At 50.5% G+C, this 24,328-nt stretch overlaps 1 protein-coding gene across 1 annotated transcript in view; it reads right to left on the reverse strand.

Moving 5' to 3' along the window:
* Positions 1–24,328, reverse strand: part of TLN2 (talin 2) — a 118,248-nt gene that overhangs the window by 57,592 nt on the left and 36,328 nt on the right. The window contains 17 exon segments of the mRNA XM_048519708.1: positions 361–585; positions 2,085–2,202; positions 2,334–2,464; positions 2,466–2,572; positions 8,845–8,947; positions 10,515–10,643; positions 11,367–11,501; positions 12,989–13,102; positions 15,212–15,324; positions 16,856–16,997; positions 17,378–17,440; positions 17,442–17,474; positions 20,092–20,123; positions 20,467–20,647; positions 20,692–20,862; positions 22,456–22,623; positions 24,116–24,214. Of these exon segments, the coding sequence (XP_048375665.1) occupies positions 361–585; positions 2,085–2,202; positions 2,334–2,464; positions 2,466–2,572; positions 8,845–8,947; positions 10,515–10,643; positions 11,367–11,501; positions 12,989–13,102; positions 15,212–15,324; positions 16,856–16,997; positions 17,378–17,440; positions 17,442–17,474; positions 20,092–20,123; positions 20,467–20,647; positions 20,692–20,862; positions 22,456–22,623; positions 24,116–24,214 (2,064 nt within the window).

The following is a 24,328-nucleotide window of genomic DNA, read 5'->3' on the forward strand; positions in this document are numbered from 1 at the left end:
CGGCCATTGCTTTCACCTCCTGCAGGTGAGCTCCCCAAAGGCATCCCTGGTGGGCCACTGCAAGTAGGCAGAGCGCTGGGACTACTGATGGACTCTGGTCTGATTCCATAGTTAGTGGTGGCGGACTCTTTTGGTAATTCCAGATGTTGATAATGATTACACTCTTCATCAGTTTTCAGCCACATGGGCCAGTCATGCTGGGAAGGGGCTGATGGGAATTGTAGTCCATAACAACTGGAGTGCCAAAGGTTCGCCACCATAGAGCTAGGCTCTTTCTTAAGTTCTTATGCAAAGGGGAGCTCTACGCAGGAAAACATCCCTCTTGGACCCGCATTAAACCGAAGGAGCAGCGAACCTCACCTGAGCTTGCCCGGCCATTTCAATCCCGGCATCCAGAAACTCATCGAAATCCTCACTAAACTTCCCGGAAGCCGCGGCCAGCTCTCCGGCCTCTGGCTTCTCCCTGGCCTACAAGGCTGGCAGACCACCTCTCTCCCTACCGGACTGGTTCAGGCTCGGCCGCGAGCTCTGGTTCTAGCCTCGGGCTTGGAGCTCCTCTTGGAATGATTTTGAACTGGGAGGCAGCTAGGAGGGGGCAGAAGCTTGGGGTTAGCGGCCGGCCGTCTGGGACCAGGACGGGGGGCTCTCAAACGGCACAGCAGCCGACTTGGCTTTCAGGAGGTGGCAGATGGGAGGAGGAAACCCATTTGAGAATGTGCTGGCAACTGAAGTTAAAGATATACTGAGAGCTCTTTTCTGAGACCTCTTATATGCAACACCTGTAAAGGAATTTTAGTTGGTTCTTGGTGGAAGTGGTTGCAGGGTCGCGGGTCTGGTGGATCCATCTGTGACCACGCCACACAAGCCCGGAAAAAAAGAAGAAGAAGAGTTTGGGATTTATATCCCCCGCTTCCTCTCCTGCAGGAGACTCAAAGCAGCTGATAATCTCCTTGCCCTTCCCCCCATCACAACAAAACCCTGTGAGTGTAGGGTGGGGCTGAAAGAGTTCCGGTGAAGCTGTGACTTCAGCCCCAAGGGCACCTAGCTGGCGCCTGTGGAGTGCACAGGCTACATCTGAATTCCCCAGATAAGCTCTCCATAGCCAGCTTCAGGCGGCAGAGCTGGGAATCAAACCCGGTTCCTCCAGATTAGATACATCAGCTCTTAACCTCCTACGCCACTGCTGCTCCTACCCACCAGAACCAGTTGAATCCGGCCGTGAAAGCCTTCGACAATACAATTTTGAGTTGGATCTAAAGAACAGGATGGCTTTGGTATATTTGGTAGAATGGTAGAGGGGTCAGCACACTGGGGTGGCTCTGAAATCAAAGGGATCCCCTTACCCCAACATAACAGTTGCTTTCTCTTAAACATAAACAGAGATTATTTGGAAGTATAACAGCGTAATGGTTTCAGGTAGGTGCAGTTTTCCTCCTTTTTCAAAGTTTCTTAAATAGACACAGCCACAAAGGCATATTTCCTCACTTGTTATTGAGGACAATGACTTCCAAACAAGCTGATTTTTCTCCCTTGCTACTTAAGATAATAACTTCTAGAAAGAATTCAGAGTTTTCTCTCACTCCACAGAACCTCAGTCAGTCTCTTCACTCAGGCAACTCTCCTCTTCCCTCTTCACTAAGAAGAAGAAGTGTTTGGGTTTATATCCCCCCTTTCTCTCCTGCAGGAAACTCAAAGGGGCTGACAATCTCCTTGCCCTTCCCCCCTCACAACAAACACCCTGTGAGGTGGGTGGGGCTGAGAGAGCTCCGAGAAGCTGTGACTAGCCCAAGGTCATCCAGCTGGCGTGTGTGGGAGTGCACAGGCTAATCTGAATTCCCCAGATAAGCCTCCACAGCTCAGGCGGCAGAGCTGGGAATCAAACCCAGTTCCTCCAGATTAGATACACGAGCTCTTAACCTCCTGCGCCACTGCTGCTCACTACCCACTCAGTCTGCCATCTGAATATAACACACTTCAATCACTCATCTCTGCCTTAGTCTACAGGCCTGCATTTCTAAACCACCACAACATGAATCTAAAACCGCACGTTAAATCGCAGAACGTTTCTTCGCAGAGCGTCTCACCGACTCCACCAGCAGCTTCTTGCTAGATTCACCGATGCTCTTCAGAGCCATGTCCACGTCCTTCTGGCCGGGCAGGCAATTCACGCAGTTGTTCAAGGAGTGAGAGACCGCCTTGGCCCACCTTCCAGGGAAGAGAGAAAGAGAAGCAGAGGATTCAGGCAGAAGGCGGCCCAGCAAACTCCGGAGGCCGGAGCGCCACCAGCCCCGGGAATCCCCCACCGTGGGCCGAGACCCCATCGCCCGCCACTCACCTGTGCCAGCCTCTGCTGGCTCTCTGCGTCTCCTGGGGCCACCAGGGCCTGCTTGGCCTCTTGAATGAGCATCGCCGAGCCTTCCATGACGTCCCTGGCCGGAGATCCAAGCAACATGGCATGTGCAGGCTGCTCTCACGGGAATTCAGCTGGTGGAGGCTCGGCCACGCCTGGGCCGCCATGCTTGGGCCCAGGAGTCTGTCAAAGCCTGGGCTGTCTCTCTGGCTGCAGCAACACCTGCGCGGAGGACGACTTGACGATTGAGAGAGTAGGAGCAGTGGCCACTGCTTTCAAGATCGACCAGGCCAAGTCCCTCTCCCTTTTCCAGTGAAGCGACAGAGTTTCATGCAGGGTATTCAAACTATGGCCCTCCCAGATGACTCATGGGACTCACAATTCCCATCAGCCCCTGCACCAGCATGGGCTGCCAAGTGGTAGGGCTCATGGGAATTGTATTCTCTGAACATCTGGAGGGCCATAGTTTGAAGACCTCCCTTTGCTTTAATGTGAAATAAAAAATAACCTGCATCTGGGAAAAAAAACCGTACTGTAGAGTGGGCATGGCGGGGTGGGAGTGGGTGGGTGGGGGTCCCCAACACGGTGCCTTTGAGTGCCTTGGAGCCCCCTCGCATGGCATCGTTCCTGGTACCTGCCAAGTGCTTTCAGAATGTGGGCGGGGCTTTTGCTCACCAGGGCTTCTTATTGGCTGTGCAGATAAAAAACGTACCCTGTAAAAAACAGAGCTTCTACTCAAAATGTTGAAGTTACTTGAATTAGATATTGTGTGTCAAACTGTCAGCGGCCCTCCAGATGTGGATTGCAGTTTTATCATCCCCCTGCCAGCACGCGAATGCGATGGAAGGGGATGATGGGAACTGTAGTCCATAACATCTGAGGGAAGCCATGCTAGCTCTGGACACCTCATGTAATCGAAGCTATAAGAATGGGGAAAGCAAGAGTTTGGGGTTTACATCCCTCTTCTCCTCTGTAGGAGACTCCAATGGAGCTTACAATCTCCTTTGCCCCTTCCTCCTCACAACAAACACCCCTGTGAGGTGGGTGGGGCTGAGAGAGCCTCCAGAAGCTGTTGACTAGCCCAAAGGTCACCCAGCTGGCATGTGTGGGAGTGTACATGCTAATCTGAATTCCCCAGAGAAGCCTCCCACAGCCTGTGGCGGCAGAGCTGGGAATCAAACCCGGTTCCTCCAGATTAGATACACGAGCTCTTAACCTCCAATGCCACTGCTGTAACCTGTAAAAAAATAGAGCTTCTACTCAAAAAATGTTGAAGTTACTATTAGGCATAACAGTTCAACTGTTATTCACAGATGTTATGGATTGTAAGTTCCTTATCATCCCCTGCCAGCATGATGCTGGCAGGGGATGATGGGAACTGTAGTCCATAACATCTGGAGGGCCGCGAGTTTGACACCTATTTAATAGAGTTATAACCTTGACATTGGGTGATGGTGCTCACTGCCTTCGTCAGAATTCTGGAAGCACCCACGGGTTCAAAGGTTTGAGGGGAGCTTTGGTGGAATATGCCAGTCAGCCATGGCTTAACCTTTCGCGAGACCGAAAGTGCCCAAATTGCAACCCAAAACCCAATTTCTTATTTATACGCAGTTTTACGCCAACAATGTATGCAGATTTAACCCTGGAATGCTGAGGTTTTAGTTTAGAAAAAAGCGGTTGGCTCCAGTGAGGTGGGCTGGCGCTAGGCATTCAGGAGTAAGCTTTGGTGGTAGTCGGGTGGATTTGCTTTCAGAAGCGCAACGATGCTGCAACTCTTCCAACGGGTGAATCACGCGTTCGAGGAGGTTTACTTCCAGTAAAGCAAGCCCCATTGCCCAGCAAACCCAGCTCACTCCCAGGTAAAGCGATCCCGCTTTTCGTTCTTTGCGTGAGAAAATCGGTGCAGGCTTTAACAAGCCGCTTTAACAGGGGTTACCTAGCACCCTCGCTTCCCCAAAATCTTGGGTCTTAGGTTTAATGCTAATAATTGAGCTCCAGCCGCCTGCAGGCCAGCTCTAAGATGTGTGTGGGGGGACGATGACTCTGTTTGCGCGTGCCCACAGAGAGGGCTCTGAGTGCCACCTCTGGCACCCGTGCCATAGGTTCGCCACCACTGCTGTAGGGTGAGTTTTGGCTCTCTGGGGGTGACAGCTCAGACGTCACAAGGCCTCAACCTGACCCCTAGATTCCAGCTGCTTATATTGCTAGCTCGTGTCCTTGGGTCAACTGGAGTCTCGATGCACAGCCTGCACCCTGCTGGTCCCAGGAATTTGGCAGATCCAGAGAGTTTACCTCCTGCAGCTGCCTTCTATGAGATGCGCTCTCTCCTTTTTTTTTTTTCCACCCTGGGGTACAATTGCTGCTTAGCTGACGGAGGCTGTCCGGCTACGCAATGAATCCTGGCTATCCACGGACTAGCTCAGCTGCTGACCAACAGCTCACCCGCCTCAGGTGCGTGCGAGCCACGGACCAGCGGATCTGGCCGCAAGCTTTTAAGCTACACAAGAGTCTTCAGAGGAATCGTTTCCAGCCATTCAGGTGAGGACAAATCCTGTATGACTTGAAAAGCAGCTTGTGTGCTTCTGTGTTCACAGTCAAGAGGGGCACAATATAGAACCAGACAGTCAATTCTGCATGGCTTTATGCTGAACTACCCCGTTTCCCCGAATATAAGACATCCCTTGAGAATAAGACGCAATAGAGGTTTTGCTGAAGTGCGAAATATAAGGCATCCCCCAAAAGTAAGACCTAGCAAAGTTTTTTGTTTGGAAGCATGCCCGACGAACACAACACATTAAAAATAAGACATCCCCTGAAAATAAGACATGGCGCATCTTTGGGAGCAAAAAATTAATATAAGACACTGTCTTATTTTCGGGGAAACACGGCAATTTCTCACTAAACACAAGCTAGAAGTTCAGGGGCTTTAGACTTGCAGGAAGGGTTTGAGCTTGGGTCTCCCAGGCTCACAGGCTGTGGTTCTAACCACGACACCACACTGGACACGGATCTGCACACCGTTTTTTGCACACAAGGCTGATGGTCAGAAAGGACGAAGAAGAAGAGTTTGGATTTATATCCCCACTTTCTCTCCTGCAGGAGACTCAAAGGGGCTGACAATCTCCTTGCCCTTCCCCCCTCACAACAAACACCCTGTGAGGTGGGTGGGGCTGAGAGAGCTCCGAGAAGCTGTGACTAGCCCAAGGTCATCCAGCTGGCGTGTGTGGGAGTGCACAGGCTAATCTGAATTCCCCAGATAAGCCTCCACAGCTCAAGCGGCAGAGCTGGGAATCAAACCCGGTTCCTCCAGATCAGAATGCACCTGCTCTTAGCCACTGCTCTTAGCCACTACGCCACTGCTGCTCCCTACTCCAACCAAAGCCAGGTCACACAGCCTGTTAGGATCTCCCAAACGGAGAGAGCCACTTAATCCCACACTCCAGAAATTGCTACCGCCGCATTAAGGAAATGCCCAGGTGCTTCGCTCGCAAATTTCCGCTCGCCGGCCAGCCTCGCCTGGTAACGCGAGACGGCTCCACCACCGAAAGGCAGAGCCGTCCTAATCCAATTAGCCCTGCTTCTTCGCAAATTGTGCCCAGACTTCAGACTTCTCCCAAACGGAGAGCGGCTCTAATGAGCTTTATCAGCCGGGCCCAGACATCTCCTCCTAGACTCGCCGCTCAACAAGGCCCCTTAATTGGCAAACGGCGCTCCGATCGCCAAGAGGACCCTCTCCTGCCGCTGCCAGTAATTCCTTGAGGGAAACCCAGCGCTCTGCCCCCGCACACTCCTCCTTATTCTGAAATGCAAGTTCTCATCCATTTTATTTCTCGACAAAGGAACAGGGACAGGATACCTTGGGGAGCCCAGCCTCCACCTCCCCCGAAATCCTCATCAGCAGAAAGAAATGCGAGTCGTTGTCTCGCACATAAATTTAGAAGGATATCTAGCTGCTGAATGCATTCCTGATCCCCGGCGACGAGGAAACATCAGGGGCATTATGGGCACTTTAAAATTTCAAGCAGCCCATAAAATGCTACCGTTAAGTACTAAATATGTTGGCAAATGAGAGGGAGAAAGGCTGTGTGTGTGTGTGTGGAGGGGGGGGGTAGGGAGAAAGAAACCTCCCTATTTGCTGTGGGGTTGCTGGGTAAAGGAAAACCCTGGCAGCGTGCCCCCCTGCCCCCACGCAGAACAACTGAGAGCAGTGGTGGCGAACCTTTGGCTCTCCAGATGTTATGGACTACAATTCCCATCAGCCCCTGCCAGCATGGCCAATTGGCCGTGCTGGCAAGGGCTGATGGGAATTGTAGTCCATAACATCTGGAGAGCCAAAGGTTCGCCACCACGGACTTAGAGAAACAGAGTCAGGAAAGAGAGGCCTTTTCCTCTCTTAGTTTCGTATTCGGACCATCGAAGGGCACAAGGATCTGCCGCCCTCCCTGTAGAGCGTTGTTGAGGAACTGGAGCAGACGGGGGCAAGGACAGCATGTCAGGGGTGAGCCCCCCCCCCAAAACCTAGGTTAGATGCAAAGAACAGTATCCCTGTCCAGTCACAGGCTAGCAGCTGTAGGGAGCGACTTTATATCTAGATGTTATGGACTATATTTCATCAGCTTCCTGCCAGCATGGCCAATTGGCCATGGCAGGGGCTGATGGGAATTGTAGTCCATAACATCTGGAGTGCCAAAGGTTCGCCACCACTGGCTAAGATGAGGGACTGTGAAACCACCAAGAAACACAGCGGCTGAAATCCTTCAGGGCACTTCCAGGCAAAGATATTTTTTTTTAAAACTTCCATGCGTCTTAAAAAGCCTGTTTCCATTACAATTTCCTTGTTCTCCTCATTCTAATAAGTTTTATTGCACTCAATTACATGGCGATACGTCTCGGGCTTATTTGACCTTCTGAGCTTTCAAGCACATTTTTTTTGGAAAAGCCAGACGGAGACGTTTTAATCTGCCTCTTCGTCCCGCTCTTCCTCACACGGCTGCACGCACTCTCGTCCTCACAACAGCCCTTCAAGGTAAGCTACGCTGAGTCGGAGTGAGTGTCCCAAGGTCACCCAGCTTCATGACACAGAGGGGATAGGTGCTCAGTCCTAATCCAATGCTCTAACCCAGGAGCCTGCAACATGTGGCGCTCCAGATGTTCATGGACTACAAATCCCACCAGCCAATTGGCCATGCTGGCAGGGGCTGATGGGAATTGTAGTCCATGAACATCTGGAGAGCCACAGGTTGCAGACCCCTGCTCTAACCACTGCATGCAGCCAACGTCTTTCTCCCCGTCCCCTTTTCTATGAGATGCTCTAAGCCAGTGATAGCGAACCTTTTCGAGACCGAGTGCCCAAATCGCAACCCAAAACCCACTTATTTATCGCAAAGTGCCAACACAGCAATTTAACCTGAATACTGAGGTTTTAGTTTAGAAAAAACGGTTTGCTTCAAGGCGTGTGTTACTCGGAAGTAAGCTTGGTGGTAGTCGGTGGCATTACTTTGAAGCAACCGTGCAACTCTTCCAACGGGCGAATCACGACCCTAGGAGGGTTTACTCAGAAGCAAGCCCCATTGCCAGCAACCAAGCTTACTCCCAGGTAAAGGATTGGCGCTTTAGTTCTTCGCATGAAAATCAGTGGGGTTTAACAGCGCTTAACGGGGTTACCTATACTGCTTCCCCAAAACTAGGTCTTAGGTTTAATGCTAATAATCGAGCCCAGTGGCCCAGGCCAGCCTAGATGTGTGGGGGGACACTCTGTTTGCGCATGCGTGCCTACAGAGAGGGCTCTGAGTGCCACCTCTGGCACCCGTGCCATAGGTTCGCCCCCACTGCTCTAAGCCCCACATTCCAAACTGAAGAACTGCGCAAGAAAAGACAAGAGTGTTCCTTTCAGTTCGTTTGCGACAGAGGGACACAAAAGGCTGGCAGGGTTGAATGCAATGACGAGGCTGGCTGACCGACACCCCTCTAACGCTCCAGCCTGCAAAGCAAAGAAGCTATTCTTCAGAGGTTTGTTGCCCATGAAGGGCCTCCCATCTGGTCAGCAGCGAGAGGAAGGAAGGCAGGAAGGCAGCACAGCGAAAGCACCAGACGGACGGCTCTTCTCTGCCACAGTCGGAGCAAGGAAAGCGCACAGCGGGCCACATCTGATGCAGCCGTCACAGGCGACAAAGAATAATAATTTGGATTTATATCCCCCCCTTCCTCTCCTGTAAGGAGACTCAAAGGGGCTGACAGTCTGCTTTCCCTTCCCCCCGTAACAAACACCCTGTGAGGTGGTTGTGGCTGAGAGAGCTCCGAAGAACGGTGACTAGCCCAAGGTCACCCAGCCGGCATGTGTTGGAGTGCACAGGCCAATCTGGTTCCCCAGATAAGCCTCCACAGCTCAAGCGGCAGAGCGGGGAATCAACCCCGGTTCTCCAGATTAGAATGCACCTGCTCTTAACCACAACACCACGCTGCCACCGGCCCTCTGAGCCCCGCTCTGTTAGTACCTGTGTAATGTTCGTTGCCTTGGGCCGCGCAGGTGAGCAGCTGGGCCATGGACGAGCCGACGGCTTTGGAGGTGATCCCCAAGTCCTGCGCACACTTCTCCAGCTGAGTGAAAGAGAGGAAGACTCAGCGAAGGCCAGGCGGGCGGCCCACCCAACACCCGCTCGACAGCTGCTGATATCTTGCCCGCTTAAGAGACGGAACGTCAGCAGCGTCCGAACGGCGAACGGCCAGATGGCCGCTGCCTTTTGACGGCTTCCCCACAGCCGTTTTCTCCTTTTTACGTGTATTAATGTGCTCTTTTTGAGCTCTGGATTACTCGTAAGCTGCCCTAAGTGATATTTTGCAACAGGATGAAGGCAAAGACACTTGTGGCATTAAAATAGGTATTCGTCGAGCCCTGCTGGGAAACTGCACGGCGTATCTGGGGTCATTAATGCAGAGAGAGGGGCGACATGAACCCCCCCCGGGGGTGGAAGGGGGCTGACCGAGAAAGGTAACCCTGAGGGTCCTGGTATTTAGCGCAGCTTGTGTGGCGAAGGCAGAGGGGCCTCCCAGGCTACAACATCCACCCCCAAACAATTTCAGATCGGTTCAAGGGTGCGGACGGAGAAGGGCAACGACTGTCCGGTCATGTGGTCTGCTCTGGAACGCTGCCAGAGTGCATATTTACATACACTGCCTATAATGCAGGCCCCAAATGAGGATAAGGAAGATCTACGCACATTTTCATGCTTCTTCCTCTGCCAGGACCCAGAAGCGTACCAGGGGTAAATGGCGCCCGGAGACAAATTGTCTCCAGGACACCCCCCAAGCTCTGCCCCTAGGTCCGCCCCCTGATGCCCCAGGCTCACACCCCACTGCCCTCGACCCCGCCCCTGTCACCCTGGACAAGGGCAGAATCCTGCGGTTTTCCAGATGTTCAGGAACTACACCCCATCAGTTCTGTCAGCATGGCCAATTGGCCATGCTGGTAGGGGCTGATGGGAATTGTAGTTCCTGAACATCTGAGAGCCGCGAGGTTCCTACCCTGGTCTAGGGTGCCCACCTCCCCCTGACAGACTTCTGCCAGCTGGGTTCCCAGGGGTGGGGCTTGGGAGCAGGGAGGTGGGGCTTCCTGCTCCTGAAGCCCCACCCCCGGCCTCAGTGCTTATAAAAGAAAGTCTCCGAGGCCAGGACCCGGAGGGAAGGTCAGAACAGACTGCAGGCTGCCGGCTGAAAGCCCAGCCAAAGGGGAAGGAAGGGGGGGGAAAGTCCAGGGTGAGGTCGAGGGCGCTTGGAGGCAGCAGGAAGTTCTGCTGCCTCGTTGTTTTTTACGTGCCTCGGGCGAGTCGAGGCACACGAAAACAATGAAACAGCAGGACTTCCTGGTCACGTGGGGGGCCGATTTTGCGCCCCCCACGTGACCAGAAGAGTGGCGCCCGGGGACAAGGGGTACCCCTTGTCCCTAGGCAGATACGCCACTGCCAGGACCTAACACAGCCAGCATCAGTCAGAGGAGATAACTCTGAGCTAGTCGGACCAAGAGATCTGATACAGCAGAGGGTAGGTTCAAGACAGTCTAGGCCAGTCGGAACACCACAAGGGGTTCCACTTCTGGAGTCTCTTCTAAGCAGAGTCCAACCAGGCCCCATCGATTCGAACGCTCCCCCCCCCCAACCCTCCTTTTTACCGTTTCCCCTGGGAGTGGTTTCAGCTGTCCATCGATAGCGGCCATCTTTGCATCTTGAAGTTCGTTTTTGAGTGTCTGGACCGTGTTCAGGGCTGAGTCTATTTCCATGGGGCCACACGCCTCGTGCGCCTTCACGAAAAGAAACAGGGCCGACGGCCATCACATAAAATCTCTCCAACATCACGCATTTGGGTTGTAAAAATGAGGAACCACATGGGAAAGAACCAGTGGTGGGGTCCAAAATTTTTAGTAACAGGTTCCCATGGTGGTGGGATTCAAACTGTGGTGTAGCACCAATGGGGCTACGGGCACGACGGGCGGGCATTTCCTTGGGCGGGCTGTGGCAAGGACGCAGCCATACCGGTCCTGGGCTTGGGCGGGAAACGACGCACGCGAGGTTTAGGCTGCCACGCACACCGGTGCACCTCCTGCTAGACTGCTTCAAGTTCTGCGTGCTACTGCTGAGAGGAGGGGCGCAACTAAGGCAAAAATCACGTGGCAAAACCACCCATTAGTAACCCCCTCTCAGAACACAAATAATGAGTAACCTACTCTCGGGAACCTGTGAGAACCTGCTGGATCCCACCTCTGGAATGAACCTATAGAAATTGGCAGACGGAAACTGCGCATCGTCTCAAAACCAGATTTTTAAGTGGCGCCGCTTCACCCTTCCGGCCATTGCGTCCCAAGCAGCCACACAACCACTGGTGTGACGCGCATCCCTCGCAATGTAAACATAACACCTTCAAAACAGTTCAAACCAAGTACCGCTCTGATACTCTCCAACGGCCACTACAAGGTTGCTCCACTTTGCAGCAAAGACACGGTTGGCCTTCCGCTAGGTCCGCTCACCTTCTGGGAGGCTGTCCTCAGTTCCGCTAGGCTGGTGGCCAAGTTCTTGGCACATTGGCTCAGCTGCATGGCGGCCGCCTGATCCGCCACGGTTGGGACGGCTGCCTTAGCCGATGCCACCATTTTGCTTCCCGGCTATTGAAGGAGACGCAAGAAAACAAGACGGCGTTATTGTACGCCTTGGCTGCCTTCCCCCTGTATTTTTCTCTCCCATTTGAATGGGGCCACTTGGCACACTACCTGTATTGCTTAATAAACCCTGCTCAAAGGAGAGCCATAATGCTCGCCAGGTTTTAGGTTATGCCTTCTGCCTTGTTACATGGCAGATTTAATAAGCAAGAAAAGGCTAAAAGATTGTGCCCATGTAACGATGGCTCAGTTGAATCTCTGGCCCACCAATTACTACACTGTCTCAGATTCAAGGAAATCAGATCCAAGCATGTGAATCTCACTCCTTTACATTTACCCCATCTCCCCGATTTAATTAGATTGCACTACTTGTTGGACAACCCTGATCCTTCTCTCTGTATGATAGTGGCAGACTTTCTCCTGGAAATTACTAAACGCCGGTAGATTTCCTTCGTCCTAACATGTATATCCTGTATTGTATATGCTTTTTAATCCATTTTTTATTATTGTTGTACTGCTGTCTATGCCAATAAAGGTTTGCTTCACTTGGCTGCCTCACGGGCTCGTCGGCTGAGTTTGTGTGCAGCTACAAGCCCAGAAAGCCAAGACTGGCTAACATAGGAAGCCGCCCAGGTGACGATGGCCCATTCCAGACACCACATTTCAGCTGTACGTTATCTGAAAAGCTCCTGCATCCCACGAGAAACTGAGTTGCCCTTAAAATATAACAGGAAATAAAGGAGGGAGGGGCCACGGCTCAGTGGTAGAACGTCTGTTCGGCGTGCAGGAAGTACCTAAGTCCCCGGCATCTCCAGTTAAAGGATATGGCAGTAAATTATGCAAAAGAACTTTACCAGAGCCTCTGCAGGGGTGGCCAACCTATGGTGCTCCAGGTGTTCGTGGACTACAGTTCCCATGCTGGCAGGGGCTGATGGGAATTGTAGTCCATGAACATCTGGAGCGCCATAGGTTGGCCACCCCTGCGTCTAGAGAACAGCTGTTGGTTTGAGTAGACAATATTGACTTTAAGAACATAAGAACAAGCCAGCTGGATCAGACCAGAGTCCATCTAGTCCAGCTCTCTGCTACTCGCAGTGGCCCACCAGGTGCCTTTGGGAGCTCACCTGCAGGATGTGAAAGCAACGGCCTTCTGCAGCTGTTCCTCCCGAGCACCTGGACTGCTAAGGCATTTGCAATCTCAAAGAGGATCAAGATTGGTAGCCATCTTGGACTTTGACGGACCAAGGGTCTGACTCGGTAAACAGCAGCTTCCTGGTATTCAAGCAGGCCCCCCAACCCATCCAGATGTTTCTCTTGTGTTCTTCAAATTCCACAGCCCCCCTTCCCCAGCAAAGCCCCGCCCCTGCCAACTCCCCCAGCATTTATGAGGAAGGAAATTTGGGGGATGTGGTCTTGTTTTCTTCCGAGCTGATCTGGAAGAACGAACACACAGAGCCGGAAAGTGTCTCCAGATGCCCCAAAGCCCCTCATACCTGGAGGAAATTCTGGCTGGAGTTTATCAAGGCGAGCTGCGCGCTGAGATCCTCAGCCTGGGCTTGGCTCCCCCTCACGCCCTGGACCAGCTGGGGGATGTGATCTGCAACGTTCTGTGGGAAAGGAGGGTGAGGAAAGGATGCAACACGTGGAGAACGACACTCGAGCAGGCGAAACGCAGACAGCCGGAAATGACCTGCTTGCAAGGATTGAGCTAAAACATTTCAAAGGCAAACGTTCCAGAGAGTTCACCAATGGAGAGGGAGAGGCGATTTTAAAATTAATTAAATGGAGATAAAAAGATAGAATTGTACATCTACGGCAGTGGTTCTCAACCTTCCTGACCCTTTAATACAGTTCCTCATGTTGTGGGGACCCCCAACCATAAAATTATTTGTGTGTCGGTTCCCCCCTTCTATAACATCAAGTGGATCCTGCCGCCCCTTCCCTCTGGTTTTAAGGGAATTGATAGTAGGTGCCATCTTTTATGTTGATTTTAATAATAATGCTGCATTTTAATGGGGTAGGTTTTATTTTAGAGCCTGTATTAACCGATATTTAATGGATTTTAGTCTGATATATGTGATCTATTTTACATGTTGTTCACCGCCCTGAGCCCTCCGGGAGAGGGCGGTATAGAAACCTAACCAATCAATCAATCAATCAATCAATCAATCAATCAATCAATCAATCAATCAATCCAGCCTGGAAACCACACAGCACCCAAATCAATCCATCAATCCATCAATCCATCAATCCATCAATCAATCAATCAATCAATCAATCAATAGATGACAGACAGACAGACAGACAGACAGACAGACAGACAGACAGACAGACAGACAGACAGACAGACAGACAGACAGACAAGACCATCGGAAATATGTGTTTTCCGATGGTCTTAGGCGACCCGTGTGAAAGGGTCGTTCGACCTCCCAAAGGGTCGCGACCCACAGGTTGATAACTGCTGATCTATGGCCTTGAAGGGAAAGGAGTTTGCAAGCCCCTTTGAGTCTCCTTACAGGAGAGAAAGGGGGCGGGGGGATATAAATCCAACTCTTCTCCTTCTCCTTCTTCTTGAAAAACAGCTTATTGCGTATCTCTAACTTTTCTTCTTTTCCCCAAAGCGCCAACATTTCTACGAGCGCGCGTGAAGAAGCTAGCGGCAGACAAGCAGGGACGTGCCTTCTTCCCCCAACACAGGAGCACGCTACACCAGTGTAACACTAGGGAGCCGATGAACACAAGCTGGATTGGGGCCAGCATGAAGCGCATTGTTCATCTGTGCAGTCATAGCTCTGCAGATAATCAATCCCGTCCCAAAGATTCGCTTCCAGCTGCTCATTTGCTCCGTCGCAAACAAAAAAAACCCCAACGACAACCCTCGGAGGGCGATCTGTGCTCATTCCCCGGATTTGTTTGGATTTGCATTGCTCTCCGAGCACCGAGGGGACCACAGAGAACGCACAGCCTGTCTTGCGTTGCCAACACATTAAGCCCTGAGATTATAAATATGGACCCAGCGGGCTTTGGATTCTCCCCCCCCCACAGCTGCAATTCTGCCATGAGCCATTCGTCTGGAATGAAGGGCCGGCCTCTTGCAGAGAAAGAACGGCTCTCTTCTGCACACACTCACACAAAAATATTATCTCATTATTTCCGCCTTGCAACATATTGGAAGAAGCAGCCCGGATTGTGCTTCGTGGAGAATCCTGCTTGCAACCAGATTTGGGGAGAGCAGCTTTTCCCTAAGCCCCACCTTGCTGTAGTAATGGACCAAGACCCATAAGAACGTAAGAACGTAAGAAAGAGCCTGCTGAATTAGACCAGAGTCCATCTTAGTCCAGAAGTCTGCAACCTGCAGCTCTCCAGAGGTTCATGGACTACTGGTGTCCCTGCGTAGCAATACAACTCCTTTCTCCCTTCGACTGCTTCGTCTGCCCTTCTTAATTCTGGAGTTATATCCCTTCCCCTTCCCTTCTTCTCCTGCTCTTTTCTGACCAAAGAAAGCCCATCCCTTGGGAATCTGGCTGCTGACTAAGGGGCTGCTGGAATTTAAATCTCGCTGCCCCACCCTCCGTGGTGTTAGCATCGGGAAGCTAGGGAAATGCTCTCTGCACATGCTCAGGGTCATCCAGCAGATCCTGCTAACCCCCTGAAGCACAGCCCCCTTCTCAGCCCAGGTGGCGGCTCCCCCCCCCCGCGAGGATCCTTCCACCTACCTTGCAGCTCTGGACTAGCTGCTGGTGAGAGGCCGTGTTCTTGTTTGAAATGGCCGCGTTTTGAGAGGCGGCGATCGTCTGAGTGGCAGCCGCCGCCGCGCTTTATGCGCAACCTGGGAAAAGAGCACAGAAGTAAAGACCTCAGAGGGCTCCAAGACATGAGTAAAATAGGTTCCTCGGACTCCAGTTCCCTGAGAAGGGTACTAACCTAGGTTAAAGCCATTGTTGTTCCCCACTGCAACCAGCGCCTGCATCCCAGCTCGAGGGCGTGGGGATCGGAATTATCCCCTGTGCCTCTTTGCCGCCTCCAGCTCCGATTGGCTACTGTTCTACGGCCATGTTCCGGCCTATCCCCACACGCTATAAAAAAAACTGCTACAGGAATGGAGGGACGGAAGGTGGCGCTTTTTTTGATTTGGCCAGCTGTGCGATGCCCGAAACACTCAGCTGTGATTGGCTGAATGGGGACTCCGGGAAGCACCAGACATTACTCCGCGACGAAGCTGAGTTCGAAGTCGCTCCCTGAAAAGTAGTCGCCTCCCAACTGGGAGTCAGAAATTGGACCGCTACATGGGGCGAAGCTGGTACAAAATCACGTCGATCCCAGTGGTTGTGCGGAGCACTTAGGTCGAACGCAGCTCGAAAGTAGGTCGATAACGCAAGTGCGGAATCGACCAGAGAGTCTCGGAGTGGGAGTGGGGGCTGAGATCGAGGAGGCACGGCCTGATGTCTGGTGCCTGGGCCCCAGCGGCCAAAAGTCATCAACAGAGGCTCTGAAGCAAGTTCTGGCACTCACTGAGCCCTTGAGACGCTGCAGGAGAGCTGGGGCGTATATCTTGCTTTCCAGCTCTCCGCAGACCATTCCTTGAACCACAGAGTCTGAAGGTAACCCTTAAGAGCCAGCGTGGCGTAGTGGTTGAGAGCAGGTGCACTCTAATCTGGAGAACCAGGTTTGATTCCCCGCTCTGCCACTTGAGCTGTGGAGGCTTATCTGGTGAACCAGATTGGCCTGTGCATTCCAACACATGCCAGCTGGGTGACCTTGGGCTAGTCCCAGTTCTTTGGAGCTCTCTCAGCCCCACCCACCTCACTTTAAGGTGTCTGTTGTGGGGAGAGGAAGGGAGAGGTGATTGTCAGCCCCTTTGAGTCTCCTTACAGGAGAGAAAGGGGGGATATAAATCCAAACTCCTCCTCCTCTTCTTCTTTCTTCTTCTTCTTCTAAGACAGGGGTCTTCAACCAGTTGGTTCTCAGATAAACATGAATCCATGATTCCCATCAGCCCTGCCACTTAGCCTTGCTGGCAGGGGCTGATGGGAATTGTAGTCCACGAACATCTGGAGGGCCATAGTTTGAAGACCCCTGTTCTAAGAGTACCCATCCACTCAGCTGGATTGGTTGCACAGGGATAGCAAGGCACCGTAAGAAATGGCCGGCCACAGGGTGTCACTGGAACATAGTTCAGGGTCTTCAACTATGGTTGCTCAGACGTCCAGACGCTTCATAGACCATACAATTCCCATCAGCCCCCTGCCAGCATGGCCAAGTGGTAGGACTCATGGGAATTGTAGTCTATGAACATCTGGAGGGCCATAGTTTGAAGACCCCTGCACTAGACAGACAGAGGAGGAAACAGACAGACAGACATGATCTTCTCACCTCTAATCTGTTGATGATTTTCTTCTTAATGGCGTTCTGAGCGGCGGCGTTGGTGGCCACCCGCAAGCCTTCCGCTGCTTCCCGGAGCCTCTGCTGCTGATCTTCGTTTTCTGGGTGGGCTGCAGCCCCCTGGCAAAGCCAACCACAACAAAAGAGAAGTCAGAACGAGCTGGGAGAGCCGAGAGATGCGTCAGTTCCCCATCCGGTGTGCGTACTGGCAACAAGTCAATATTCAGAATGCACTGAAGTGCTTTGTGTCAACACGGATAGAGCTCAATCAGAAATGGAGGCTCCAATTTGAAATTTATTAATGAGAAGAGGAAGCATCGAAATAAAAGAAAGGAAGCAGGGCAATCTGCATTTCCTAACGCAACTGGACTCCAAAAAACTTTCTTGCTGAAAGTTGACTGAACTCCGTCTGTTTCCAAGTGGTCTGGCAAATGTTTCCTTCATGAAGGAAGTCGATTTGATATAATCCCCTAACTGCTTTCTGCCCGGCCAGGAGGTACCTTTGCCGCTTCAACCATCCGGGCTGTCGAATCGGCCAGCAGCTTCACAAGAGCTGTAGTGGAGCTTTGAATTCTCCATGTCGATTTCCTCTGCATCCTAGCCTCGTTGCATGCTTCCACCTGCCCAGATCCGGACATGGGTCTCGGTATGAGAACCCTGGCTCTCACGCACCATTTCAGCACAACAGGAGTGAGTTAAAAAACCTGCTTTTTATCTCTCCTATATATATCTTTCAGGTATATAGTTGTGGTTTTGCTGTACACCGCCCAGAGTTTTATCAAATTATTATTATTATTATTATTATTATTATTATTATTATTATTATTATTATTATTATTATTATTATTATTATTATTATTATTATTATTATTATTATTATTATTATTATTAATAATAATAATAATAATTTATTATATTTATTATAATAATATTAATATAATATAATATTATATTTATTTTTATATTTATTTATATTTATTTATTTATTTCCATTTTAATATTTATTTTAATATTATATTATATTTATTATATTTACTATATTTATATAAATAAATATTTATTTATTATTATATTTATAAATTTAATTAATAATAATAATAATAATATTTATTTATTAATTAATTATTATATTTATTATAATAATATTAATATAATATAATATAATATTATTTTTATTTTTATATTTATTTATTTATTTTTATTTTTATTTTAATATTTATTTTAATATAATATAATATTATATTTATTATATTTATATAAATGAATATTTATTTATTATTATATTTATAAATTTAATTATTATTATTATTATTAATATATTATTAATATAATATAATATAATTATTAATATAATAATATAATAATAATAATAATAATATAATAATAATAATAATAATAATAATAATAATAATAATAATAATAATAATAAGAAGAAGAAGAAGAAGAAGAAGAAGAAGAAGAAGAAGAAGAAGAAGAAGAAGAAGAAGAAGAAGAAGAAGAAGAAGAAGAAGAAGAAGAAGAAGAAGAAGAAGCAAAAATACTCTGGGACTTTAGAATACAGACAGACAGACACCTGGCACACAACACACCAGACATAACAGTGGTAGAGAAAAAACATGTTTGGATCACAGATGTTGCTGTGCCAGTTGACAGCAGGGTAGAGGACAAAGAGCTGGAAAAGATCACAAAATACAAGGACCTACAAATTGAAGTTGAACGATTGTGGCTTAAAAAAAGAACAACAATAATCCCACTCAGTATTCGTGCTCTAGGAGGAACCACAAGAAATCTTGAAAAACATCTCGAAAGCCTGGACTTGGACAGAACATTATCAGTCCACCTGCTGCAGAAAGCAGCACCACTCTTCTAGGAACTGCACATATTCTACTTAGAAATACCTCTAATATCCCAGGTCCTTGGGAAGGACTCGATATTCAGAGATGAATTCCAGACACTTGTGCTGTGTTGTTATGTATGCAATAATAATATTGATCTGTGTTCTTCCTCCCTCACTGACCCCAGAAAGTGCACTCAACCGGCTCTGACAGAGCAGTTTTGGATATCGAGTGCCTCAAAGGAGCATTTCTATTTGGGGTCGGACTGAAGGAAGCGGAAGGAAGGAAGGAAGGAAGGAAGGAAGGAAGGAAGGAAGGAAGGAAGGAAGGAAGGAAGGATGGAAGGAAGGAAGGAAGGAAGGAAGGAGGAGGAAGGAAGGAAGGAAGGAAGGAAGGAAGGAGGAGGAAGGAAGGAAGGAAGGAAGGAAGGAAGGAAGGAAGGAAGGAAGGAAGGAAGGAAGGAAGGAAGGAAGGAAGGAGAGAGAGTTGGATTTATATCCCCCCTTTCTCTCCTGTAAGGAGACTCAAAGGGTTTTACAATCTCCTTTCCCTCCCCCTCAACAAACACCTTGTGAGGTAGGTGGGGCTGAGAGAGCTCCAAAGAACTGTGACTAGCTCAAGGTCACCCATCTGGCATCTGTTGGGAGTGCGGAAACACATCTGGTTCACCAGATAAGCCTCCATAGCTCAAGTGGCAGAGTGGAGAATCAAACCCGGTTCTCCAGATTAGAGTGCACCTGTTCTTAACCACTACACCACGCTGGCATAGGTTGCAGGCTCACCACCACTTCTCTGGCTGAAAGAACCATTCTTGAAGATGCTAATAAACCCTCCACCCCAGATGGCATCAACGATATTGGGTTGAGAACGGAGCAGTTTCAAGGGTACACAATACTTGGCATGCTTGTCTCAAAAGATTGCCTGCCTCATCGACACTTTTACCACCCAAATATTACAAAACACTACTTCATTTATCTGTATTATTTGTATGCCGCCTGGGATATTCGTACACTGCAAACCTGTGTACGGTTTGTGCAAAGTTTACTTTTTTGTACACAGAATCTCTCTCTTAAAAGTACTCAAGAGCTGTCCCTCAGAGTACTCCCTCTTAAAAGTACTCAGAGCTTCCAAGAATATATTGCGACTGAAATCAGGGCTCCCCAACATTTTGGAGCCTGAAGGCATCCTTGGAATCGTTCATTCATGTAGGTAATAGGTAAATAACCTCATGCTGCCCTCCAGATGTTATGGACTACAGCTCCCATCATCCCCTGCCAGCATCATGCTGGCAGGGGATGATGGGAACTGTAGTCTATAATATCTGGAAGGCCACGAGTATGGCACCTATGGTGTAGTGGGTACAACCACAAAATGGCCACCATGGGAGGCGGAGCCAGTCCCAGGATGGCTCCTGCAGGAGGCGGAGTCACACCCAGACACACAGAAGACGTCCCAGTGCAAAGCAGAAGAGGGATAATTTTTAAAAAATGCACCGGGGAAGAGGAGCGAGAGAGAGTCAAAACCAACACTGTGGTGCCGCCGCTGAAATGTTATTTGAATCTGCACAGCCAATCGGATCTCCAGTGACCAATCAGAAACCCTGCTGGGCAAAATTCTCACCTGGCCCCACCCACTTTCTAAAAACACTCGGTGGGTGCAAGGAATGGCTTTCGTGGCCGTCGGCACTTCACCGGGGACCCCTGATTTAAATAACGCTTCGTGTTTGCAGTGTTAGTCATATCCGCATAACAAGCCTGCAGTGTAGGCCAATGTTGACATATACAGGGAGACCCGCAACCCTTCCCCATCTCCGTGAAATTCAAGCCGCTTACCAGCATCCCCCATGGAGCTGAAGATGCTCTCGGTGACGCACATGATGGTGTCCGTGGCCTGGTCACCGTGAAGGCCGTGATGGCGATCCCCTCCGCTGGCAAACCGCGGGCGTGACGCTGCAGGCTGGTGGAGGTCAGCCTGTGGGCCTGCGTGACCACGCTGGCGGCGCCAGCTGACCTGTTTGAGCAGCCTGTCAGCCCGTATCGCCTGGCAGGCTGCTCGCGACGCGAAGTTCTCCCTAACGGAGCGGGTCCACCACCGGTTTCCGCTTCTATCAGCTGCCCTGACACACCGGGAGCTGATGGTGGGCTGACCACCCGCGCTGAGACACGGAAGGTCATGCAACGACACGCGGCGCTGCGATCGCTTCCACCTGGCAGCCCCCCCGGGGGTATGAAGAGACGTGTCCGACCACGTCCCAGTCATTTGCTCCAGCAGGAATTAACACGTGAAGCTGCGTCAGATCCCCCGGTTCCGGCAGGGTCGGTATTGCCTGCTCCAGAGGTGGGATCCAGCAGGTTCCCACCATTTCCCGAGAGTGGGTTACTAATTATCCGTGTGCCGAGAGGTGACTAATTGGGTCCGCTTCCGCTAGAAATTCCATTAGGGTCCAAAAAAATCGTAAAGTCCTGTTGTTTCCTATGTGGCTGGTGAGCGAAGGTAGAAAACGGGATAATTCTCCCTGTTGGGCTGTTTTAAAAACATGTTTTAGAAATACGGTAAAGTTCCATGTTTAAGGAAAGTCTCCTTCTTTTGATTTCTAGAAACAAAATTAAGTATTTGAAAGTATTAAGTATTTGACAGGCAGTCAATCAGAGGAGAAATGGTTGTTTCTATTGGCAGCAGACGATAGGACTTGCTATCATGAGTTTAAATTATGGACAGAAAGATACCAGCTGGAAATTAGGAACTTTTTTTTACAGTAAGAGTTTTTTACAGTAACAGAGAAATTATTAATGCCCCGCCCCCGGAATGCCCGGCCACGCCCCCGTCGTGCCCCGCCCAGCCCCACTGGCGCTACGCCACTGTTTGAATCCCAAATTTCACCGCTTGGGGAACCTGCTACTAAAATTTTTGGATCCCACCACTGGCCTGCTCTGACTGGAAGCAGTAATCCAGGACTCAGGCAGAAATCTTTGACGCCGTTCCCTGCCAGATTCTTTGATTAGGAAATATGAAGGGTGGAGTTTGGAACCTTCTGCAGACCGAACGGGGCCTCTATCCCAGGGGTCTGCAGCCCGCAGCTCTCCAGATGTTCATGGACTACAATTCCCATCGGCCATGCTGGCAGTGGCTGATGGGAATTGTAGTCCATGGACATCTGGAGAGCCGCAGGCTGCAGACCCCTGCTCCATCCAATGAACCACAGCCCTTTCTCTACATGAGGATTTGTAGCTGTTCCAATTGGTCTACCTCCTTGTGAAAATACAGCTCCCAGAACTGCCAGGAAGGCGTCGCTGCTACTGGATGCCAACATCTATGACAGTGGTGGCAAAACTTTGGCACTCCAGATGTTATGGACTACAATTCCCATCAGCCCCTGCCACAGCATCGCCAATTTCCGGCCCAGCGGCCTGGCAGGGGCTGATGGGAATTGTAGTCCATAACATCTGGAGTGCCAAAGGTTCGCCACCACAGATCTATGAGGACATCTTTTTTATTTGTTTGTTTGTTTGTTTGTTTAACTTAATATATATATTTAACTTTGGGTGGCACAGAAGCGCTCAGAGAGACGGGGGGGTCCTGACGGCACAGAGTGGCCTGACGCTTTAAACAACGCGAACAGCTGCCCCTTTCAAAATGCAGATACTCCCAGAAGCGGGCCTCGTTTCCCCCAGTAATCCCCGCATCTCGTATGACGAGCGGCTACTGGTGAATGCCGGAGAACGCCCGCACCCAAGCCACCGTACCTTTGCGCAGGCGACCAGCTGAGAGGTGGACAGAGCGCACTGGGTGGCGGCAGCGATCACCCTGTTCTGCAGAACCATGTCCTCGGCCACCTGAGCCACGTTCTTGGCTTTCAGCACCAGCATGGCTGCCGCGTTGGCCACGGCTTTGGCAAGACTCATCAGCACGTCCTGGGGAGAGGGAGAGAAGCGGCCGGGCCGGCTGTGAAATGCGCTGCGCCGCTATGGCCGAGTGAAGTGGCGAAGCACTCAGGGGTGGGAATTCGGCGCTTGGGTGGCGTCTTGCTGAAATAGGGCTGCTACCCAGACAAAGCAACAAAGCAGTGTGGGCATTGCCTTTTCATGTTATCTGGCAAAACTCACATTACCTAAATCAGGGGGTCCCCACACTTTCTGGAAGAAGAAGGAGAAGGAGAAGAGGAGGAGGAGGAGGAGAAAGAGGAGAAGGAGCAGAAGGAGAAGAAGCAGAAGCAGAAGGAGAAGGAGAAAAAGAAAGAGAAGGAGAAGGAGGAGGAGAAGAAGGAGAAGGAGAAGGAGGAGGAGGAGGAGGAGGAGGAGAAGGAGAAGGAGGAGGAGGAGGAGGAGGAGGAGGAGGAGAAGAAGAAGAGGAGGAGGAGGAGAAGAAGAAGGAGGAGGAGGAGAAGAAGAAGGAGGAGAAGAAGGAAAAGGAGAAGAAGGAGGAGAAGGAGAAGAAGAGGAGTCTTTTTACAGGAGAGAAAGGGGGAATATGAATCCAAACTCCTCCTCCTCCTCCTCCTCCCCCCCTCCACAACAAACACCCTGTGAGGCAGGTGGGCCTGAGAGAGTCCAGAGAGAACTGTGACTAGCCCAAGGTCACCCAGCAGGAATGCAGGAGTGCGGAAACACATCTGATTCACCAGATAAGCCTCCACAGCTCAAGTGGCAGACTGGGGAATCAAACCCGGTTCTCCAGATTAGAACGCACCTGCTCTTAACCGCTACACCACACTGGTTCTCTGTAGTGGGCAATAGGTTGGGGGATCCCTGACTGAAATGTGCCAGCTGGGATTTCGGTGGCGCCAGCATAATCCCAATGAGAGGATGGAGCGAGGTGTGCCACAGGTGCTGATTTTTCTGGAAGGGGAGTGAAAAGCCCTCCAGCTTTTCGAGCTTGCCTAACAGAGAGGCAACATCCGTTCTGGATCCTAAACACAGCTAGCAACTCCAAAAGCAAATCCAGCCCACCATAAGCACGTAAGAAAGAGCCAGCTGGATCAGATTAGAGTCCATCTAGTCCAGCACTCTGCTACTCGCAGTGGCCCACCAGGTGCCTTTGGGAGCTCACAGGCAGGAGGTGAAAGCAAGGGGCTTCTGCTGCTGCTGCTCCCGAGCACCTGGTCTGCTAGCACAGGTGTCAATCTCGCGGCCCTCCAGATGTTATGGACTACAGTTCCCATAATCCCCTGCCAGGGGATGACGGGAACTGTAGTCCATAACATCTGGAGGGTCGTAAGTCTGACACCTATGTAAGGCATTTACAATCTCAGAACAAGGAGGATCAAGTTCCAAAATCGACGCAACAGAGAAGGTATTTGGTGAAGCAAAAGAAGGTACAGGGAGCTCCAGGTGAGTCTTCATAAACAAGAGTGTGTAGACTCCCTTCCAATCAGGCCCCGGTTATCAGAGAGGCGGCTGCCCTCACCTGGAACCGCTCGTCAGTTTCGTTCTCTCCAATTTGCCGGAGGAGTTCCCCACTGGCTTGCCCGATGCTCCCCGCTGCGGTCAAGACGGTTTGCCGAGGCTGGAGAGGACCAAAGAGACATGGGGAATGACGTTAAGGGGAGTTTGCTGTTTAGAGGATACGAAAGCATCCAAGACCACGTTCGCCCGCCCACGTCAGAACGTCCACCGTCCC

This window comes from Sphaerodactylus townsendi, linkage group LG17, assembly GCF_021028975.2.
Source record: "Sphaerodactylus townsendi isolate TG3544 linkage group LG17, MPM_Stown_v2.3, whole genome shotgun sequence".
Classification (NCBI taxonomy): Eukaryota; Metazoa; Chordata; class Lepidosauria; order Squamata; family Sphaerodactylidae; genus Sphaerodactylus; species Sphaerodactylus townsendi.